The sequence below is a fragment of the Odontomachus brunneus genome, unplaced genomic scaffold (assembly GCF_010583005.1).
Source record: "Odontomachus brunneus isolate Ranch 3 - 2012 unplaced genomic scaffold, Obru_v1 Obru_scaffold_011, whole genome shotgun sequence".
Classification (NCBI taxonomy): Eukaryota; Metazoa; Arthropoda; class Insecta; order Hymenoptera; family Formicidae; genus Odontomachus; species Odontomachus brunneus.
In genome coordinates, this window is record NW_022639461.1 from 1,207,994 (window position 1) to 1,226,143 (window position 18,150).

At 42.6% G+C, this 18,150-nt stretch overlaps 1 protein-coding gene across 34 annotated transcripts in view; it reads left to right on the forward strand.

Moving 5' to 3' along the window:
- LOC116840670 (basement membrane-specific heparan sulfate proteoglycan core protein-like) overlaps nucleotides 1-18,150 on the forward strand; it is a 240,321-nt gene that overhangs the window by 210,521 nt on the left and 11,650 nt on the right. For 29 of the 34 annotated variants that reach the window (XM_032807672.1, XM_032807673.1, XM_032807674.1 and 26 more), the window contains 24 exons: nucleotides 162-299; nucleotides 410-658; nucleotides 1,434-2,307; nucleotides 2,388-2,512; nucleotides 2,627-2,804; nucleotides 3,024-3,234; nucleotides 4,316-4,456; nucleotides 5,242-5,535; nucleotides 5,610-5,812; nucleotides 6,426-6,651; nucleotides 7,032-7,399; nucleotides 7,967-8,249; nucleotides 8,375-8,810; nucleotides 9,206-9,502; nucleotides 10,039-10,175; nucleotides 10,262-10,442; nucleotides 10,726-10,998; nucleotides 11,402-11,956; nucleotides 12,445-12,865; nucleotides 13,000-13,234; nucleotides 13,323-13,605; nucleotides 14,709-14,969; nucleotides 15,377-15,643; nucleotides 17,032-17,220. In XM_032807672.1, the coding sequence (XP_032663563.1) occupies nucleotides 162-299; nucleotides 410-658; nucleotides 1,434-2,307; nucleotides 2,388-2,512; nucleotides 2,627-2,804; nucleotides 3,024-3,234; nucleotides 4,316-4,456; nucleotides 5,242-5,535; nucleotides 5,610-5,812; nucleotides 6,426-6,651; nucleotides 7,032-7,399; nucleotides 7,967-8,249; nucleotides 8,375-8,810; nucleotides 9,206-9,502; nucleotides 10,039-10,175; nucleotides 10,262-10,442; nucleotides 10,726-10,998; nucleotides 11,402-11,956; nucleotides 12,445-12,865; nucleotides 13,000-13,234; nucleotides 13,323-13,605; nucleotides 14,709-14,969; nucleotides 15,377-15,643; nucleotides 17,032-17,220 (6,825 nt within the window). The remainder of the gene's footprint in view (nucleotides 1-161; nucleotides 300-409; nucleotides 659-1,433; nucleotides 2,308-2,387; nucleotides 2,513-2,626; nucleotides 2,805-3,023; nucleotides 3,235-4,315; nucleotides 4,457-5,241; nucleotides 5,536-5,609; nucleotides 5,813-6,425; nucleotides 6,652-7,031; nucleotides 7,400-7,966; nucleotides 8,250-8,374; nucleotides 8,811-9,205; nucleotides 9,503-10,038; nucleotides 10,176-10,261; nucleotides 10,443-10,725; nucleotides 10,999-11,401; nucleotides 11,957-12,444; nucleotides 12,866-12,999; nucleotides 13,235-13,322; nucleotides 13,606-14,708; nucleotides 14,970-15,376; nucleotides 15,644-17,031; nucleotides 17,221-18,150) is intronic. The other 5 variants (XM_032807677.1, XM_032807708.1, XM_032807675.1 and 2 more) reach the window with 4 other exon arrangements.

Genomic DNA, 18,150 nt, shown 5'->3' on the forward strand with positions numbered 1-18,150 from the left:
CTCTCTCTCTCTCTCTCTCTCTCTCTCTCTCTCTCCCCCTCCCTCTCTCTCCTCTATGTTTATTAGAGGTCGAGAAATTTGTGTGACGGTCATTAATTGTCGAAGAGACCGCTTCAGCGGGCCGAAGATTTATCGCGTAATTAAACGGATTACTCCTCCAGTTGAGCAACCGGCGACCAGACCTCCGCAAGTGTGCCAATATGACGAAGCCACCTGCAGCAACGGCGACTGCATCCCCAAGTCGTACGTGTGCGACGGTAAATTCGACTGCACCGACGGATCCGACGAGATGCGATGCAGTAAGTACTCTCGTTCCCCATCCGAACTCGCCTACCTCTCCTCTCTCGTCGCCATTCATATTTGATCGTTCGAATCTCACGCGAACGTCGCGCGATCGTTTCCTCGATAGGTCCGCACGGATGCGAGCCCAACGAGTTCCGTTGCAATAATAAGCAGTGCGTCAGCAAGTTGTGGCACTGCGACGGCGACAAGGACTGCGCCGACGGCAGCGACGAGGAGAACTGCGCGCCGTCTCCTCCGGGATCCGCCTGCCGTTACAACGAGTTCGCCTGCAGCAGCAACAAGCAGTGCATCCCGAAGAGCTACCACTGCGATATGGAGCGGGACTGCTTGGACGGCAGCGACGAGCTCGGTTGCTGTCAGTATCTCCGTCTTCCTATCTCGACCACGCATCGATATTTCATCGCGCACCGCGTCGTCCGGTTGCCATATCGGATAAAGTTCACGACGCGGACTAACTTCGAGCGAACTGCTCGTGTCCGAGAGTCATTCAACTTTCGAGCGAACTCGACGAAGACGATGATTTTATTAATGCACGCCTGCTTTCTTTAATCTCCTCAGGGAAGCCGGCACATATGTGTGCATTTAGATACGTTCAATTTCTCTTCTTCAATTCGAACATCGCCGACAAAATGTACAACGAATACTTATTGAATAAAAAGACTCTCAAGATAGACACAATCAAAGTGAAGAAAAAATTGAAGACGAATAACAGTCAACGCTGTTATATAGAGCGATGCAATATTTAAAGACTTCTTTAAAAAATTCCGGTGAAAAGAATCTTAAAAAATTGTAAAAAATTCCAAAGAAACTCTTTTAATTCACGTATACAAACTACTCAGAAAAAAGAGATGGTGTTTAATAATGCATATTTATTGTGAATAAAATATTCATTCAAATAAAATATTCATCAAAAAATTCCGCAAAATAAAAGAAGAAAAAGAAAAGAAAAAGCTCATCAGCTGATTAACAGATGTCAAATGACTTGTATTACTTTAAAATTTAATTATTTCCTTTTAATCTTGATAAATTCCCTGAGGAGGTTAATTCTTTAAAAGACAAGCTTGAATGCATGAAGTTTTAGAAGTTTGAATCATCGTTGGCAATCTTCATGATTGCTTTTTTTTGTATAGCTCCCGTTTACATCGTGAAACCACCACCGCCGATGGTCGTTCTTGAGCCGGGCGACATGCTGATCCTCACCTGCACGGCGATCGGCGTTCCGACCCCCGAGATCAACTGGCGACTCAACTGGGGACACATTCCATCGAAATGCACGACCACGTCCGTCAACGGAACAGGTACATTGACGTGTCCAGACATACGACCCGAGAACCAAGGTGCGTACTCGTGCGAAGCCTTGAACGTCGCCGGCTTCGTGTTCGCTGTACCGGATGCCATCGTCGTCGTGAAGGAGCCCGGCAATATCTGCCCGAAAGGCAAGTTCAATTCCGAGGCAAAGAGCCCCGAGGAGTGCATCTCCTGCTTCTGCTTCGGCGTCGCTACCGAGTGTCGCAGTGCCGATCTCTTCACTTATCACATCCCGCCGCCGTTCGATCGTTACAAGATCGTGTCGGTCGAGACCACGCCGACGATCAGAATCCACGGTGACATCAGCAACCAAATATCTCAAATTCGACCGCTCGGCCGAGACGGCGTGCAGCTCCTGGAAGCCTTCAGCAACGACCTGAACGCCTACAACGTCCCCTATTTCGCGCTGCCGGAGAGCTATCATGGCAGTCAACTCAAGTCCTACGGCGGCTACCTCAAGTACTCCATTCGCCACAGCGGCAACGGCACACCGAACAGCGCGCCCAACGTCATCGTGAGCGGCAACAATTACATCCTGATGCACAAGAGCAGAGAGTCGACACCGAATTTCGAGACCGAGGAGTCCGTCAGGTTCTTCTACGGCGAGTGGTACAAGCAGGAAGGAAGAACCGAGTCCTTAGCCTCCAGGGAGGAGATCATGATGACATTGGCGAACGTGGATAACATCCTCCTCAAGTAAGCGTCGCGAGTCCAGTCGAATTCGTCGCGTTCGCCACGTATGGGACGTCACTTCAGCAGCGTTCGATGTGTTTCAGGGTGAAATACGACGACTCGCCGCAGATAGACGTGCGTCTCACCAACATCATCATGGACACCGCCGATGTGCGAAACACCGGCCTGGGATCGGCGTCCTACGTGGAAGAATGTCAATGTCCCAGTGGTACGTACGATTGTGGTACTAACGATCGCGGAGTGCACTTGTTCGTTAGTTTGCTACCGCGTAAGCAGAATATCATACATTTCGCTCATTACTTGACTCGCGATCGTCTTCAAGGCTACACTGGTCTCTCGTGCGAGCAGTGCGCACCTGGATACCTGAGGCGCGAAAATGGACCATGGCTCGGCCAGTGCTACAGAGACGAGCCACCGTGTCCTCCGGGATACTATGGCGATCCCTCGAGAAACATCCCTTGCCAGATCTGTCCTTGTCCGCTCACCAACCCGTCGAACCAGTAAGAGCGAGCTAAACTTCTCAGACAGCACAAATGTCTGTAAAATCTACGATGTCTCAGAGACATCCAAGAGATGTGCAAAACAAGTGAGATATCTTTCCGACATCTCTGAGACATCTTTTGAACATTTGTGCTCTCTGAGTTGCGTCGTGCTAATTGCAGTGTTTCGAGTGGTTCAGACACATTCACGCGTTAATGAACTTCAATCGCGAAAAACAGGTTCGCCCGTACGTGCCACCTCGGATCTGACGGGCAACCTACGTGCGACTGTCCCGCTGGCTACGTCGGACGCAGGTGCGAGCAGTGTGCCTCCGGTTACCAAGGGAATCCCCTTATTCCCGGTGACATGTGTGTCGCGGCCCAACAATGCGATCCTAACGGCAGCCTCAGCCCTAACGCTGATCTGCACACTGGAAGGTGCCATTGCAAGGTACTATACTGACGATTACTACGTTGCCTTCGTGCACGCAATTCTGTTACGAGGTACCTTAGAAATGCCAAAATTGTGAAAATATCAATTAAATTTTTCTCAATTTAATAATCGATTTGAACAAATATATTTCAACTCAACTAATTAACGACTGACTCGAGCAAAATCAATCGACGAATGCTTAATTAACGATTGATTTCAACGAGTTCAATTGATAATCGATATGAGCAAAGGGAATCAAGGATCGTCCAATCAACAATTAAACTTAGCAAGATTGTTCGGTGACGATTGATATAATCAGAGTTCCGATTCTCAACGTTTCTCAATCATCAGTATTTCCCACAATGCCACGCTGCTCAGAGAATAAATATTACTCACAAAACCAATTGTAACTTTGAATAATCGAATGCTCTTTGATTGAATTAACTGAATTTTTTCATATTAATCACCGATTAAACTGTAATTAAACTTGCTAAGCTCATATGTCAATTAAACGGCCTTTAATTAAATTTACTGAGTTCAATTGTTAATTGAACGATCTTTGATTCCCTTCGCTCATATCGTCAATTAAACGGTCTTTAATTCAATTCATTGAAATCTAATCGCCAATTGAACAGCCTTCGATTGAATATGTTAAGATCCGTTGTCAATTAAACGTTGTCTCGAAATAAATTAGTTTGTATTAAGCGTCAATTATATAAATCAGGATAATTGATTTATAAAAGCGTCAATTATACTATAAATCAGGATAATTGATTTAAAAAATAATTACTCGCAAGCCTGCTTAGAAATCGCGCACTTTTTCTCGATCGAGATCTCTTCTGAAAGAGAAAGATCTTTTTGCGTAAACGTTAGATTTACGCTGTGGAAATCCGGACGAGAGAAATCGCGCGACTTCTCGAGCAGACCGCATAACGTTTTTACTGTTGTTCACGCATCCATTTTTCGTGGATTCTTTTGACATTAAAAATGTAAGTACACAATTTTTCCAAATATTTTAATCGACACACGACGATAAATAAGCGATGCGATGCCGCGATGTCGAGAAGCGCCGTCTATTTTCTGACGTTTCTCATTTCAGGAATACGCAACGGGTCTGACTTGCAACCAATGTAAGGCGAATACCTTTAATCTGGCCTCGACAAATCAATTTGGATGTATAGCTTGCTTCTGCATGGGCATCACCAACCGATGCATCTCGTCTAACTGGTATAGGAACGAGGTGAGCCAGAGACATTACTTTTCATTTATCATTTTCCGCGTGACTCTAGCCTTGACACGATTCTACACTGAGGGGAAAATTATCTTAAAATCAACAAATATTTATTTTATGGGTGCCGTTAACATATTTACTTAAATCTAAATTCTCTTTATTTAAATTAAATATTATTTACCTGATTTAAGCAAATAATATTTGGTTTAAATAAAGAGAATTTAGATTTAAATAAATATGTTAATGGCACCCATCAAAGAAATATTTGTTGGTTTTAAGGTAATTTTTCCCTCAGTGTACTAAAGAGGCTTTCTCGATACCAAAGATGATACGCAGCGCGATTTTACATTTCTCATTGCAAAGATTAAATTTAAAACAAAGATTATAGTAAGGTATAATAAAGTATAGTAACGTATGATATCTGCAATATGTATCATACATTAGAAATAATTTACTATCCAAAAATTTAAATTTCGCGACATTTGATATTAAATGTAAAAAAACTCAAGCTTCTTTGTAACTGATCGCTGTGTGCTAAGTCGCAGTGTTGACTCTTACTTCCCTTGTTAATTTTTATCGTATATCTTGAAAAAGCTCTTCTAAGTTTATTTCGTTTAGAAATTTACAGTATCACAATCGGGCGATCAATATTCGCCTTATTCTGCGCGTTTTTGCGCGAATCTTGAAATCGCGCATTGCATGATTTCCAAAACTCCAAAGATGTTCTCCCAAAGTTGAACATCCTTCGCACAATTATAAAAATAGAACTATGATCAATCACTGACATGTTGCAGATTCGTGTGTCGTTCACCAATTCGATCCGAGACTTCTCCCTGATCGAGTCGAAGAGCACAGACGCACCGCCGATCATCGATGGTATTCATTTGGACACTATCAGCCGGGAAATCATTTACAACGGTTTCCCCAATCGTGGAAATAACGACGTCTACTACTGGCAGTTGCCCAGCATTTTCTTGGGCGATCAAATAACATCTTACGGCGGCAATCTCAAGTACACCGTCCGATACGTTCCTTCCCCGGGCGGTCAGAGTTCAAGGAACAACGCCGCGGACGTTGAACTCATCAGCGTGAGTGCAAATTCGCGAGTCATGATCCTTTTGCTTGGCGACGAAGATATACTAAAGTGACTTAATGCACACAGGCTAACGACATCAACTTGCTCTACTACTCCCGCGAGTCTCCCGAGCCAAACTCTCAGCAATCGTTCACTGTGCCGTTGCTCGAGCAATATTGGCAACGCAATGACGGGACCCAAGCGGACAGGGAGCATCTTCTAATGGCCTTGGCGGACGTACGAGCCATCAGAATCAAAGCCACTTACACGACACACACTGACGAAGCCGCGTAAGTTCGTACTACATTGTACCGATTGCATTACACGTTAAATTTGCAGTATTCTTAGCTATTGTATTCAATAAGCGAAATTGATAGACGCGATATGCGCATGTGTGTGTGTTCGTTCCTCAAAGCTTCTCAAAAACATATAACAATCTGAGAAGTGTGTGAGAAAAAGCGAATGTCGAGAACATTCGAAGAAATTGTCAATCTATTGGCCCGAGTGTCTACTCCGGGAAAAAATTCTTATATGTAATTATATAAAATTATATACGATTTTACATATGAATTATATATGAATTTTATCCCTATACGGTCACATATATAATCACATGTATGTTTCCGCACAGAAAAAATAATTTTAAGTAAAAAGAGGCAAGAAACAATTTCATTCGATTAAACCATTAAGTGCTACCAGAAGCATAAGTATTTACTTCTATTGTATTCGCATGATAATAATTTATTCGCTGTGGACATATATAGTCAGGCTATATGACCATATAGAAACAAAATTCATACATGATCTTGTTCCGGGACTATAAATCTATCTACGAAAAATCAAAAATTGAGAAGATGCAAAAGTACTTCCTCAGGTTTTTCAAGGTACAATTTATTTCTCCAGGCTTTCCTTCGTGTCTTTGGACACTGCCGAAAAGTATAACACAGGCAAGGAGCGGGCAGTCGAAGTGGAAGAGTGCACTTGTCCCGCCGGCTATAGAGGACTTTCATGCGAAGATTGCGATGTTGGTTACACGCGGGCCATCGAAGGTCTCTACTTAGGCATCTGCGAGCCGTGCAACTGCAACGGTCATTCAAATCAATGCGATCCTGAGACCGGTATTTGCGAGGTAAGTGACGGAAACGAGCTTGACTGATAATTCCGACACGGCCAAATTATTAATTTCGAAGATATTTCAATCTCCCAACCGTGCTCGGCCTTTTTCGACCTGAACATCCTTAACAAATTCTCGCGATGTTAAAGTATTATCAACGCAACGATGTGTTTATTGTAACATGCAAAAATGCATATGAGTTACGATAAAAGCAGCATTGATTCTATGCTTGGAATTATTTAAAGAACTTTTAGAGTCGAGAAAGGAATATCATTAAGAAGTTCAAATCGAAAAGTCGGTTTCTTTTCAAATGTAACTCAATTCCTTCGACAGCACGTTGTTAAATATAAAGTTAAACTTGATTTAAGTGTAAGCGGAATATTTTACGTTGATAGAACTGCGCGCACCATACTACTGGCGACTCTTGCGAGGTATGCGAGCCCGGATACGAAGGAGACGCCATTCGAGGCACCCCGAACGATTGCACGAGTGAGACACCCGGACCGAGATGCAGATGCAATGCGGACGGTTCGCGCAGCACGGCGTGCGTCGACGGCCGATGCGAGTGCAAAAGGAACGTCGAGGGCCCGGAATGCAATCGGTGCCGCCCGTCGACATACGGATTACGTGCTGAGAACATTGATGGATGCATCGAGTGTTACTGCAGCGGAGTAACTGATCAATGTCACGAGAGCACGCTGTATATACAGCAAATACCGATGTGGGTGTACGACTCCCATCACGGCTTCACTCTCACAGACTCGTAAGTGTACTCGCATTCTTGCAAATAGCGTTCTCTGGTCATTTTTATTATAAAACAAAAGGAATCTGGCTCCAAAAAGGATAAGAAATAAACTCGATTCTTAACTTATGAGAACCAACCGCTAAACGAACGTTAACATTAATACAGATATCTCTAAGGTAGAATGTTAAACGTTTAACATTGTTAAATATTAACGTTTCGAGCAAATCTTCTTCAATTGAGTTAGATATTAAGGAAACTTGTATAAATCTTTTTGTTAACAGCGAATTTAATTGAAGAGAGTCTGCAACATTTGCTAAAATTTTACTTTAGGATTTTTTTAATAAACTGCAACGCTCGTTTAACAGCAATTGGCTCTCATAGATCAGATATCAAGTTTATTCGTTTTTATTCCTGTCCTCGCCTTTTTTCAGCAATTTTTTAATTAAATAATACAAGAATCGTATGTATGCGTTAGGATGTGTATGCTGGTTTATCTTCTGTTTCGTTAAGTTAAATTCGCGCGACACAATAGGTAAAATTGAAAACTAAATCTCTAATCAATATGCGGATTTTCTTCTTCCGCAGAACTCGACGCGACGTGGTCGCGGACGGCTTCGAGCTGAACGTGGCAATGAACGAGATCGGCTATCGTTATCCGGACAGCAGAAGCCGCAGACTGTTCTGGTCGCTACCGAGCGTTTTCACGGGCAACAAAGTGAAGAGTTACGGCGGAAACCTCACACTGACGCAACATATCACCGCGTATCCTGAAGCCAAGAGTTACAAAGACCAAGACATTCTGTTAATCGGCAATGGCATTACGTTGTTCTGGACGAATCCAACGGAAATTCAACCCGACATCCCCATGGTAAAAAAATAACTACTGAGTACTTGCAAGTCTGACGTTTTTGTGATCTCGCGGATTCTTCAAAAGTTCGATATGTAAGTCGAGATACATAATGGCTAATACATGTCTGTTCAAATCTTTCGTAGACCTACACTGTCCCGCTGAAAGAGAACGAATGGAGACGCTTGACGACCGAAGGACCGCGTAGCGCTTCTAGAACAGATCTTATGATTGTGCTCTCCAATTTGGAAGCTATTCTGGTCCGCGCATCCCACAGCGACCGGATGACCGCGACATACATCAGTGACATCAGTATGGACACAGCCGTGGAGACCCTCACCGGGAACCGACGAGCGACGCAAGTAGAAGCCTGCCGTTGCCCGCTTGGCTACATAGGAAGCTCTTGCGAGACCTGCGCACGCGGTTACTACAGAGATACCAGCGATCGGTCCGTCAGTTACCTGGGCTCGTGCAATCTTTGCCCGTGCAACAAGAACGAGGAGAGCTGCGAGATCAGCAGATCCGGTCAGGTCAAATGCCACTGCCTCCCGGGTTACACGGGACTGTACTGCCAAGATATCGGTAAGATGTAACTCACGTCACGTTTGAAGTGCCATGTACAAAGCAATTCGCGAAACTCGATTGCTCTGATTATTTCTGCTTGAAAAAATCTGAGGGGAATTTTCGAAATCTTGAAAAAGGAAAAATGGAGAAGGAAAATGGCGTAGATGAGCGTAAGAAAAGTATGCCATCCAAATCGATTCTTCCGGATGGGACCAGACAAGACGAAAGATTTGAATCGCTCCGCTAGTAGAAATGACAATTCAGACGATCGAGTTACGTGAATTACCTTTTACAATATATATCGCAAATTCTCGTGAGCGTGAGTGAGATTCTTTCAGCACAATTACCTTTACATCATAGTAAAGGTTTGTACTCCGTCTAAAAATAGTAATCAGCAATGACACATTGGTCAGGTGAGCTGATGGTAAGCTTAATGCCCATGAACGGCGCAGTCAGGACGTACTCCACGATCCAATTTAAGTGCAACTATGACTATCCAGACACCTTTTACATCTATTTTAAATTGTCGTCGCTTGACGGATTGCCCGTAACTACGTGGGGCGACAAACCCGGTCCCATAATCAAGACGACAAAGGGAGCTTTTCGCACCTGGTCCGTCCACGTGAACAGCACCGCTTGCAACGTGGAATGCCACATCGTGAACTACCGTGGCAAAGAACTGATCAAGATCGTGACATCGATTACGCCAGGTTTGACGGACCGCCATACGTCTTTTTTGTCTGTCCGTCCATCGGTGATTCAGGGAGAACTCTGTGATCATCTTGTTGTTACTAGGTTATCGTAGAACAAGTCTGGTGACGGAACTTCGCCTTCCTTGAGTCACGATTGTCGTCGTCTAGTTCCCTGTAGTCTCGTAACTTCTCTCAGAATCAGATACTTGCCGACGGAGAAGCTTATCTTTCCCCTGGTATATGGTACTCCTGCGAATATCGATTTACACCGGGATATGTGTTCCATAGTGATTAATCCACAGATTATCTTCGGTATAACCGTCATTGTAACGATGTCTCGTCCAATGTGCTGGTGATGGTGTTCCCGTGTCCGAGGAGAATACTGTCCACGATATGCTCTTAGAATCGTAGGGTCCAACAAAATCCATGTCGTCTTCGTGAATTATTTCTCATCTCGTTCTAATGTAATATAGTCTGCTGCACTTATGAGTGCACGAACATATTCTGCACGCTTTAAGAACAACCTTGCCAATGTTCGCGCGTTTTCTTCGTAGTTGGAGAAACAACGACTACCACACCAGGCCCAATACCTCCGGCAAGGATCATGGTTTATGTGCAAGAACCAGAATTCCAGATCGTCCACACAGGAAATACCGTCAGATATCATTGCACGGGCAGATCGCAAGATAGCGTAAGCTTTTCAAATTCATATCATGCTGTATAATACAGTCATAATAGATGTAATTATCAACTTCTCTTCTTTGTCATTGTAAATAGGATTCGGTACGCATCAGATGGGAGAAAGAAGGTGGCCAATTACCGCCCGGAAGGAGCGTGGACGACGCGAATGGACTATTGGTCATTAGGGACGTGAAGGTGTCTGACAGCGGTATATATGTCTGCCAAGTGAGCGATGGAATAAACATCGCGATCAAGAAAGTCACCCTGACTGTCGGAGGTACGATACATTCATGATCAATTACCGTCTCGCTCTACGTGCCAAATGAAAAATGTAACACAATTAAAAAAAGTTGCCGTTTCATCGCGCGTTCTTCTTTAAAATAAGTTTCGGGCAAACAAGTCAAAGAATGAGCCGATAAATTTGTATTGCGTGTCTTTGTTAATTCATTACGCACTGTTAACGCAGCATTCCCGAAGCACTTGCTGGAAATACCAGGTACAAATCATAACCGCGGCGAATCGCTTGTGAAACAGATCATAACTTCATCGCGTTATTTAAGGGGCCAATCCGGTGGAACCCAGAGCTGTGATAAGTCCAACCTATCAGCAAGTGAGAGAGGGCAAACCGGTGGAATTCCGTTGCGAGGCCACCGGTAATCCACCGCCGCAATTAGACTGGGTGCGAGTCCACGGCGCCATGAGTCCAGAGGCGACCTTCTACAACGGCATTTGGAATCTACCGGCCGCGTCGAAGAGTGACGCAGCCGAATACAAATGTATCGCCAGGAACAACGTTGGTATAGATGAGAAGACGACCGTTTTGTACGTTGAAGGTACGATCGAGGCGTTCGCGCGATACCTATGAAATATCAAATCGTTGCGCACAAAAATCACACCTGATAATCGCTATTTAGCACACATTAGATTCGTTAATGTAACTAAATTTTCTGCTGCCGAGAAAAAAACTCGGTTGTGAGAACAGAAAAATCCCCCCTGGAGTTTTCAATCAATTGTCTCTTAGTTATCTCAATTGAATTTTGATTCAGCCAAATCTGCTCAGCCGATAATAGAGATACCGTTTCTCATCACCGAGTTTTCGTCCGACGTCCATCCAATTAATGAAGAACAAAAGTTCCTTACTTACACGTATACAAACAAGAAAAGAAATCCTACTTCAAAGAATGGCTACAATTACGACTCCTACATTCTCATCGAAAATTTCGATCTATGTTACAGACAACCCAGATAAGCCACCGCCTCAAATTATACCGCCGACTGTAACTCCATCCGAATGGTCCGGGACCAGCGGAGACGCCGTGAGACTGATCTGCACACCGTCTCAGCGTGCGAACGTCACCTGGACGAGATCCAGCGGACTCCCGTTACCCAACTCCGCCAGTCAACGCGACGGAGTCTTGACCATCACCAACCCCAGCCCCAGCGATTCCGGCATATACGTGTGCACGTCGACAGATGTTCGCGGAACGGAAACGAGCACCACCGCCAAGATCGTGATAGTGCCTCGCAGGGAACCACCGACGATCAAAGTGAAGCCCGAACGACAAGTGGTGTCTCAAGGCACAGTAGCCGAAGTGCGATGCATCACGAGCGGAGAGCCAGGAATATATGTGAAATGGAGCAAGTACACGGAAACGATGAGCTCGCGCGTACAACAAGTAGACGACACGCTGAGGATTGTCAACGCTCAGGTCTCTGATCGGGGAGTATACATCTGCCGAGTGAGCAGCCCCACGGGCAGTTACGAGGCCAGTGCTATCATCGAAGTTGCACGTAAGTTTACAATAGCTTCCCACAGAAGAAGAAAATTATTATATATAATTATTATAATATATTAATTATTATATAATATTATATATAATTATTATATAATAATTATATATAATTATTATATAATATTATATATTAATTATTATATAATAAATTATTTACAAATTATATAATTATACCCTATGAATGTTGTTTCTATATATGGCCTCACAAATATTTAATCATATATAATTATATATGGCCATAGAGATAAAATTCATATACGCTGGAAAAAACCACTTGGAAATCTTTGTGGGATATAAAGTTTATTCACAGGATAAGACTTTATTTCACGGAAATAAAGTTTGTACTCCACAAATAAATTTTTAAATATTTTCCCTCAGTGTATAATTTTTTTCTGCCGGGTCGACATCTCGCGCAGACTTCGATAAAAATATGAGATACGCCGCCTGATGCTGATATCACTGCACAGCTAAATGTCAATGTTGCAGCTCGTGAAGCTCCGATCCTGGAGCTGTATCCTCAAGACGTTCAAACCGTCATCCTCGGCGGTTCCGCCGATCTTCAGTGCCGCGCAAAGGCCGGCTTCCCCGTACCCGAGTTACATTGGTCTCGCCAAGACTATCGATCGTTCGCCTCTAACATCGAACAACTCCCCGGCGGCCTTCTCAGACTATCGAACATCACAGCGAACGACGGCGGCGCCTACATTTGCTCCGCGTCCAACGAGGTCGGCTCGACGTCGATCATCGCGCACATCGAGGTGCAGTCCATGCCTGTGATCACCATCACCCCGAAACACGGCATCTTGCAGGTGAAACGCGGAGGACAGATCCGCCTGGTGTGCAGCGCGAGTGGACACCCGCAGCCCAACGTAGCTTGGAGCAAACACGTGAACGGAATGACCGTCTAGTGAGTTGATCTTATTATCAGATGATGTGATCAGCGCGATACTCTAAATCCACCACAGAGATATTGCTACGAACAACATGTTGTTGAGCTACACAATGATACAAGACTGAACGACATCATTATGTAATTTACAGCGACACGTACAGCAGAAAAGCGGCCACCCCGTTGAGCGCCGTGTACGAGATATTCTCCGTTTCACCCAACGACGAAGGCTCCTACACATGCCAGGCCACGAATGCGGTGGGAATAGCTGAAGAACGAATTCAAATTCGCATCGAGGACGACAACGACGTGGATGAACCTTGTACCGGCGACAGAGGCGACATTCCGTGCCCTCCCGACGACTCACAACCACATCATCCCATTGACGTACGTATTCCTAAATTTTGTTCACCTACCTACCTTCACCTACCGTTCACCTTCTAACAACATTCCCTTATCGAAACGTGATCTACAGAGAGGCTCGAATCAAGGAGTGTTAATTCCCGAGGACTACCTGAAGATCCCGAACGGCGGCAAGGTAGAGATGCGTTGCCAGGTGTTCGGACCCGACGGAGACCACATCTATTTAGACTGGAAGAGAAGCGATCATCGCTCCTTACCGCAGGGTAGCACCGTACACAACGGAGTATTGAGCATCCCGACCGTCGACAGAACCGCGGCTGGAGAATATATCTGTCTGGGCTTGGATCCTGCCGGCACCGTGCTCTTCAGAGCGAAGTCTCATCTCGAAATTATATGTAAGTAACGACCCAGTGAACAAGAGATCACTGATAGAATATTATTGCGACAACACTCAATAGCAGATAATATTTTCTAATATTTAGCTTTTAACGTTGATCAACATCATTACGAATAACTTCGAAACGTCAATATGTCTAACAAATAAATTTACCCAAAAGTTACACTCCAATTTCCTTCTAATTTGGCACAAAAATATTTAGGTCATATTTTTTTCATTTTGGCTCACTTTGAGTTTCACGAGCAGTTTATAGCTTTTTAATGTTCTCACTCCTATCATCAACAAGTACAACAAAAATGCATAATAAATAAAATTGAATACAAGACATAGGCGTTTTTGGTTTACTGATTATGAATATAAAGTCAAATATGTAAAATTATTTGTATAAATAATAAAATATTTAAACAAAGTATGTAAAAAGTTGAAAAAAAAATTATTTATAAAAATAATTTCACGATTTGGCCGAAATTCGAACCATTTTTGACTAATTTAGCACAGATTTGAAATATTTCGGTTGGAATCTCGGCTAAAGAAATTTAGAATGGTTCGTGTCTCAGCTATGCCGATTTTGTTAAAATTATTTAACTATATTCTGTATTCAATTTTATTTCTTATGCATTTTTGTTGTACTTGTTGATGATAGGAGTGAGAACATTAAAAAGCTATAAACTGTGAAACTCAAAGTGAGCCAAAATAAAAAATATAACCTAAATATTTTTTGTACTTCTACATTTGTGCCAAATTAGAAGGAAATCGGTGTGTATCTTTTGAATAGGTTTACTTGTAAAATACTCTTGTTACAACATCCATAAAGATCACGTTATATCTAGTAGTATCTTGAACTTTGTAAAAATTTATTAAGAAACGTTCCAGGAAATTAACACTTCAACATATCGATCTAATGCTTTTTGTTCAATGAGGAATAGCTAGGAGAAATAGCTGAGAGATATGTGTATAAAAGAATGTTGAATAGACTTGAAGGCAGTTTTTTTTCTCTCAATGAATAAAGCGAAAGTAGAGGTTGTTTGTTTTCAACGTTCCGTTTCCTATTCTACGATAAGAATGACCACTTCTATACCGTTCAATTTGAACTTCTTCCAGCCCCACCGAGGATCGACCTGAACCCTACGCATCAGACAGTAGGTCCCGGCGAGAACCCATCCATCGTTTGCACCGCCACGGGAGATGAGCCTCTACATATCGAGTGGGAGGCCATAGGACGACCGTTACCATACTCGGTAACGCACCACAATGGTATCCTGCAATTCCACGGTATCGCCTACTCCGATGCCGGCAAATACGTATGCAAAGCGACGAACGGAGCGGGAACGGCGGAAGCGGTGGCTGAAGTTTCAGTCAACGGTTAGTAGATGAAACCAGTTGGGCCACTTGACTTTATACAACGTCAGAATGTTAACGCGGAGCACTACAGAGTTAAGCGAGAACGGGATACTTTAGACTGTCGTGAGACAATTGATGAGAGAAGTAACTTCTTGAAAAATGGAGAACAATGGGCCGAGACAAATAAAATCTTATTTGTCAATATAGAAGACGATAAGAATCAGTTGCGAGTCTGAGATGCACATGTACTTACAATATACTATACAGGGGAACGAAAATTATTTTATTAAATAATAAAATAATTTATATCTACACGTATAACTCGTGCTATAAACGCGTATACGGAAAGAGAAAGATTAACATTCATTGAACACTCGAAAGCTGCGTGGAGAAGAGCAAATTATAAAGTGTGGCAACGTAATTTACAGAGCATTCTTACAACGACACGAGAATTCACGCGGAACACAGGGACGTGACGACGTACGCCGGCAGTTCCGTACGCTTACGCTGCGACGTGCGCGAACGCGCGACAATTCACTGGAGCCGCGAGGGACAAGCGTTGCCGATCACCGCGCGAATCGGGGAAGACTACCTGGAGCTGATGCAGGTGAAACCCGAAGACAGCGGCCGATACATCTGCCAAGCGCAAACCAGCCGCGGTGTATCGAGCGATTATATTAATTTCAACGTTTCGCGTAAGTTGCGCTACGTTATCCAGCTCCTCGTCATTTCTCAGCATCATCATCATTAGATCTCGCTTATCATAATGCATCTACTGATGACTGCGACACGTATTTTCACGCTGAACGATGTCTTACGCCTGTTACGAAGTCTTAATTTCGCGCTTGACTTTTTCGGGATAGTTTCGCAGTCCACCAGTGAGAGACACTGTCACCACTTGGAATCGTGAGGGAACTCCCGAGGGAGTTGAGCCGCGAACTGCTTCTTTACGAAATATTTTGTTTGCCATTCCCCCGCGATTTCATCAGTTTAAACTATAGACGCGACAACCCGAATATGTCTCTCAACTTCGATTTTCCACTTTGGGAACCATATTAACAATCGTTACTTGAAACTTGCCACAAGTAAGATATTCAGATTTAAATTTAGAATTAGATTTCAATCTTTCCGGCTGAATCGTGATTGTAAATGTAATGTCGCATATATTGTGTGATTCGAGTAAAAAACTCAAATCTAATTCTAAATTCATATCCGAGTAGTTTCAAATAATAAAATAGACGTGATGCATTAGACTCTGCAAACGCTTTGAAGCGCTTAACCCTTTCACTACCAATTTTGTTTTTTAAAAACACAATTTTTTTCTTTACCTTCACTTCATTAAGTACATTAATATAATGTAGTTTTAATAAAAAAAAAAATTAAAAATTTTATGATTGGCGCTAAAGCGATAAGACCGGGACACTGATATTTTTGGTAGGATATATTTGTGCTAACAGAGTAATAAGTAGAGCGGTAGCTGATATATTCTGAATGTCGAAAAAGCTGTTTATTCAATTGAATAAGGTTATTATTAATGATGAAGAAAACATGTCTCGAGACATATATCCCGTTGGTAGCGAAAGAGTTGAAGAAAATGATTATATCAACCAATCTATAATTGGTCCATTGGCGCTTCAAAGCATTTAATATCTAATGGATCGCACCCTATTAATACGGACCGATTCAAACCGTGTTAAATTCGTGTTTATACAAAAAGAAAATTGCCACGGAATTATATTGATTGGCACTTCAATTGAACAGATGAGTACATGCAACTAAACGGAATCGCGATTTCTATACATATATCAAAAATATTTTAGTTATACTAAACTAACACGTCACTTATCTTGTCACATCACTAACTATCGCGTATCAGCGGATCGCCGCACAACGCAAATGTGAAGATGACGTCGCGAAGACGATCGAGAGACGTTTTCCGCGGACCTCCGGGCGCGCTTCGGACGGCATGTCGTTCAGACCTTTGCGTTGTTCGGGCTGTTAATAACGAGATCATAGCAAACGTGGCTCCACGAAAGTCTTCACAAATTTAGGTTTCTTTTACAAGGCTCGCGTTATGATTTAGTAGTTAATTTGCTTGCGGATTGCATGCCAGTGTACCGATCGCAGTGCAGGCACTGGGAGTATGAATGCAGAAGCCTACAATGCATTCCGATGGAATACTTTTGCGACGGCTATGTTCAGTGCAACGACGGTACTGACGAACGCTTCTGCCGCAACTTGCGATATCGCCAATTTCTTCAGAGACGACGCGGTTTGTTTTGAGATATATGTGTCGTGTGACGTCCCGTAGTGTCTCTACTTGTAGTAAACTGTCCTTTATATTCTCGCTTAATTGTTTGAGCCTATCGAGGAAGGGATACGAGCAAAGCTAATTGCAAACTCGAATAGTGGACGAGTGAGACGAAATGCTAAAATGTTGCGCGTTTTTAACCAGAAATATTTTTTCTTAAAGATTCGTATATTTACTCTCATTTAAGAATCCTTATTTATTTACTATATCATTTTAAAAAAATATATATAGGTCCCAGAACAATCTTCGAAGTATAGTACCTCTTGAGGTATAGTACTCTTTTAAAGTGAATCAGTGAATAGTCACTGATATCAGTTATAAGTATAACACTGAGCACTTTTAGTGCAACACTTATAACTGCAAATCAGTGTATATTCATTGTTTACACTGACTGACTTTAAGAGAGTACAGATTGAGATGAACATAAAAGTCTTACACCAGTTTGTGATTTTTATGTTTACCTTAATCCATACTGTACCTCCACAAGAGCTTCGAAGGTTGTTCTGGGACACCCTGTATATCAAGAATTTTAAGAATTCTCTCTTATGTATTTGCTTTTTTATATTATATTTTAATTTTTTTTTAATATTTCTCTCTTATATAAATCTTAATCCTTAATCTTAAATCTTAATTAAATTTTAGAGATTTTTAACTGATATAGATATCTTCTATAAAGGTATCTTTTTATAAACAACGCTAATATTGTCCATGAAACACGTATCCCATCCTTGTTAGCGTAAAATATATATTCGTGTATAAATGAACACCTATATAGTTACTTCAGATTTCGTAGTAGACGTTGTTAATGTCTTTGCAAATTCGACACTGTTCTCCGCGCATGTGTACCGAGCACTTCTCGCTAAAATGTAATTCTAGAGTAGCTCTCTGTAT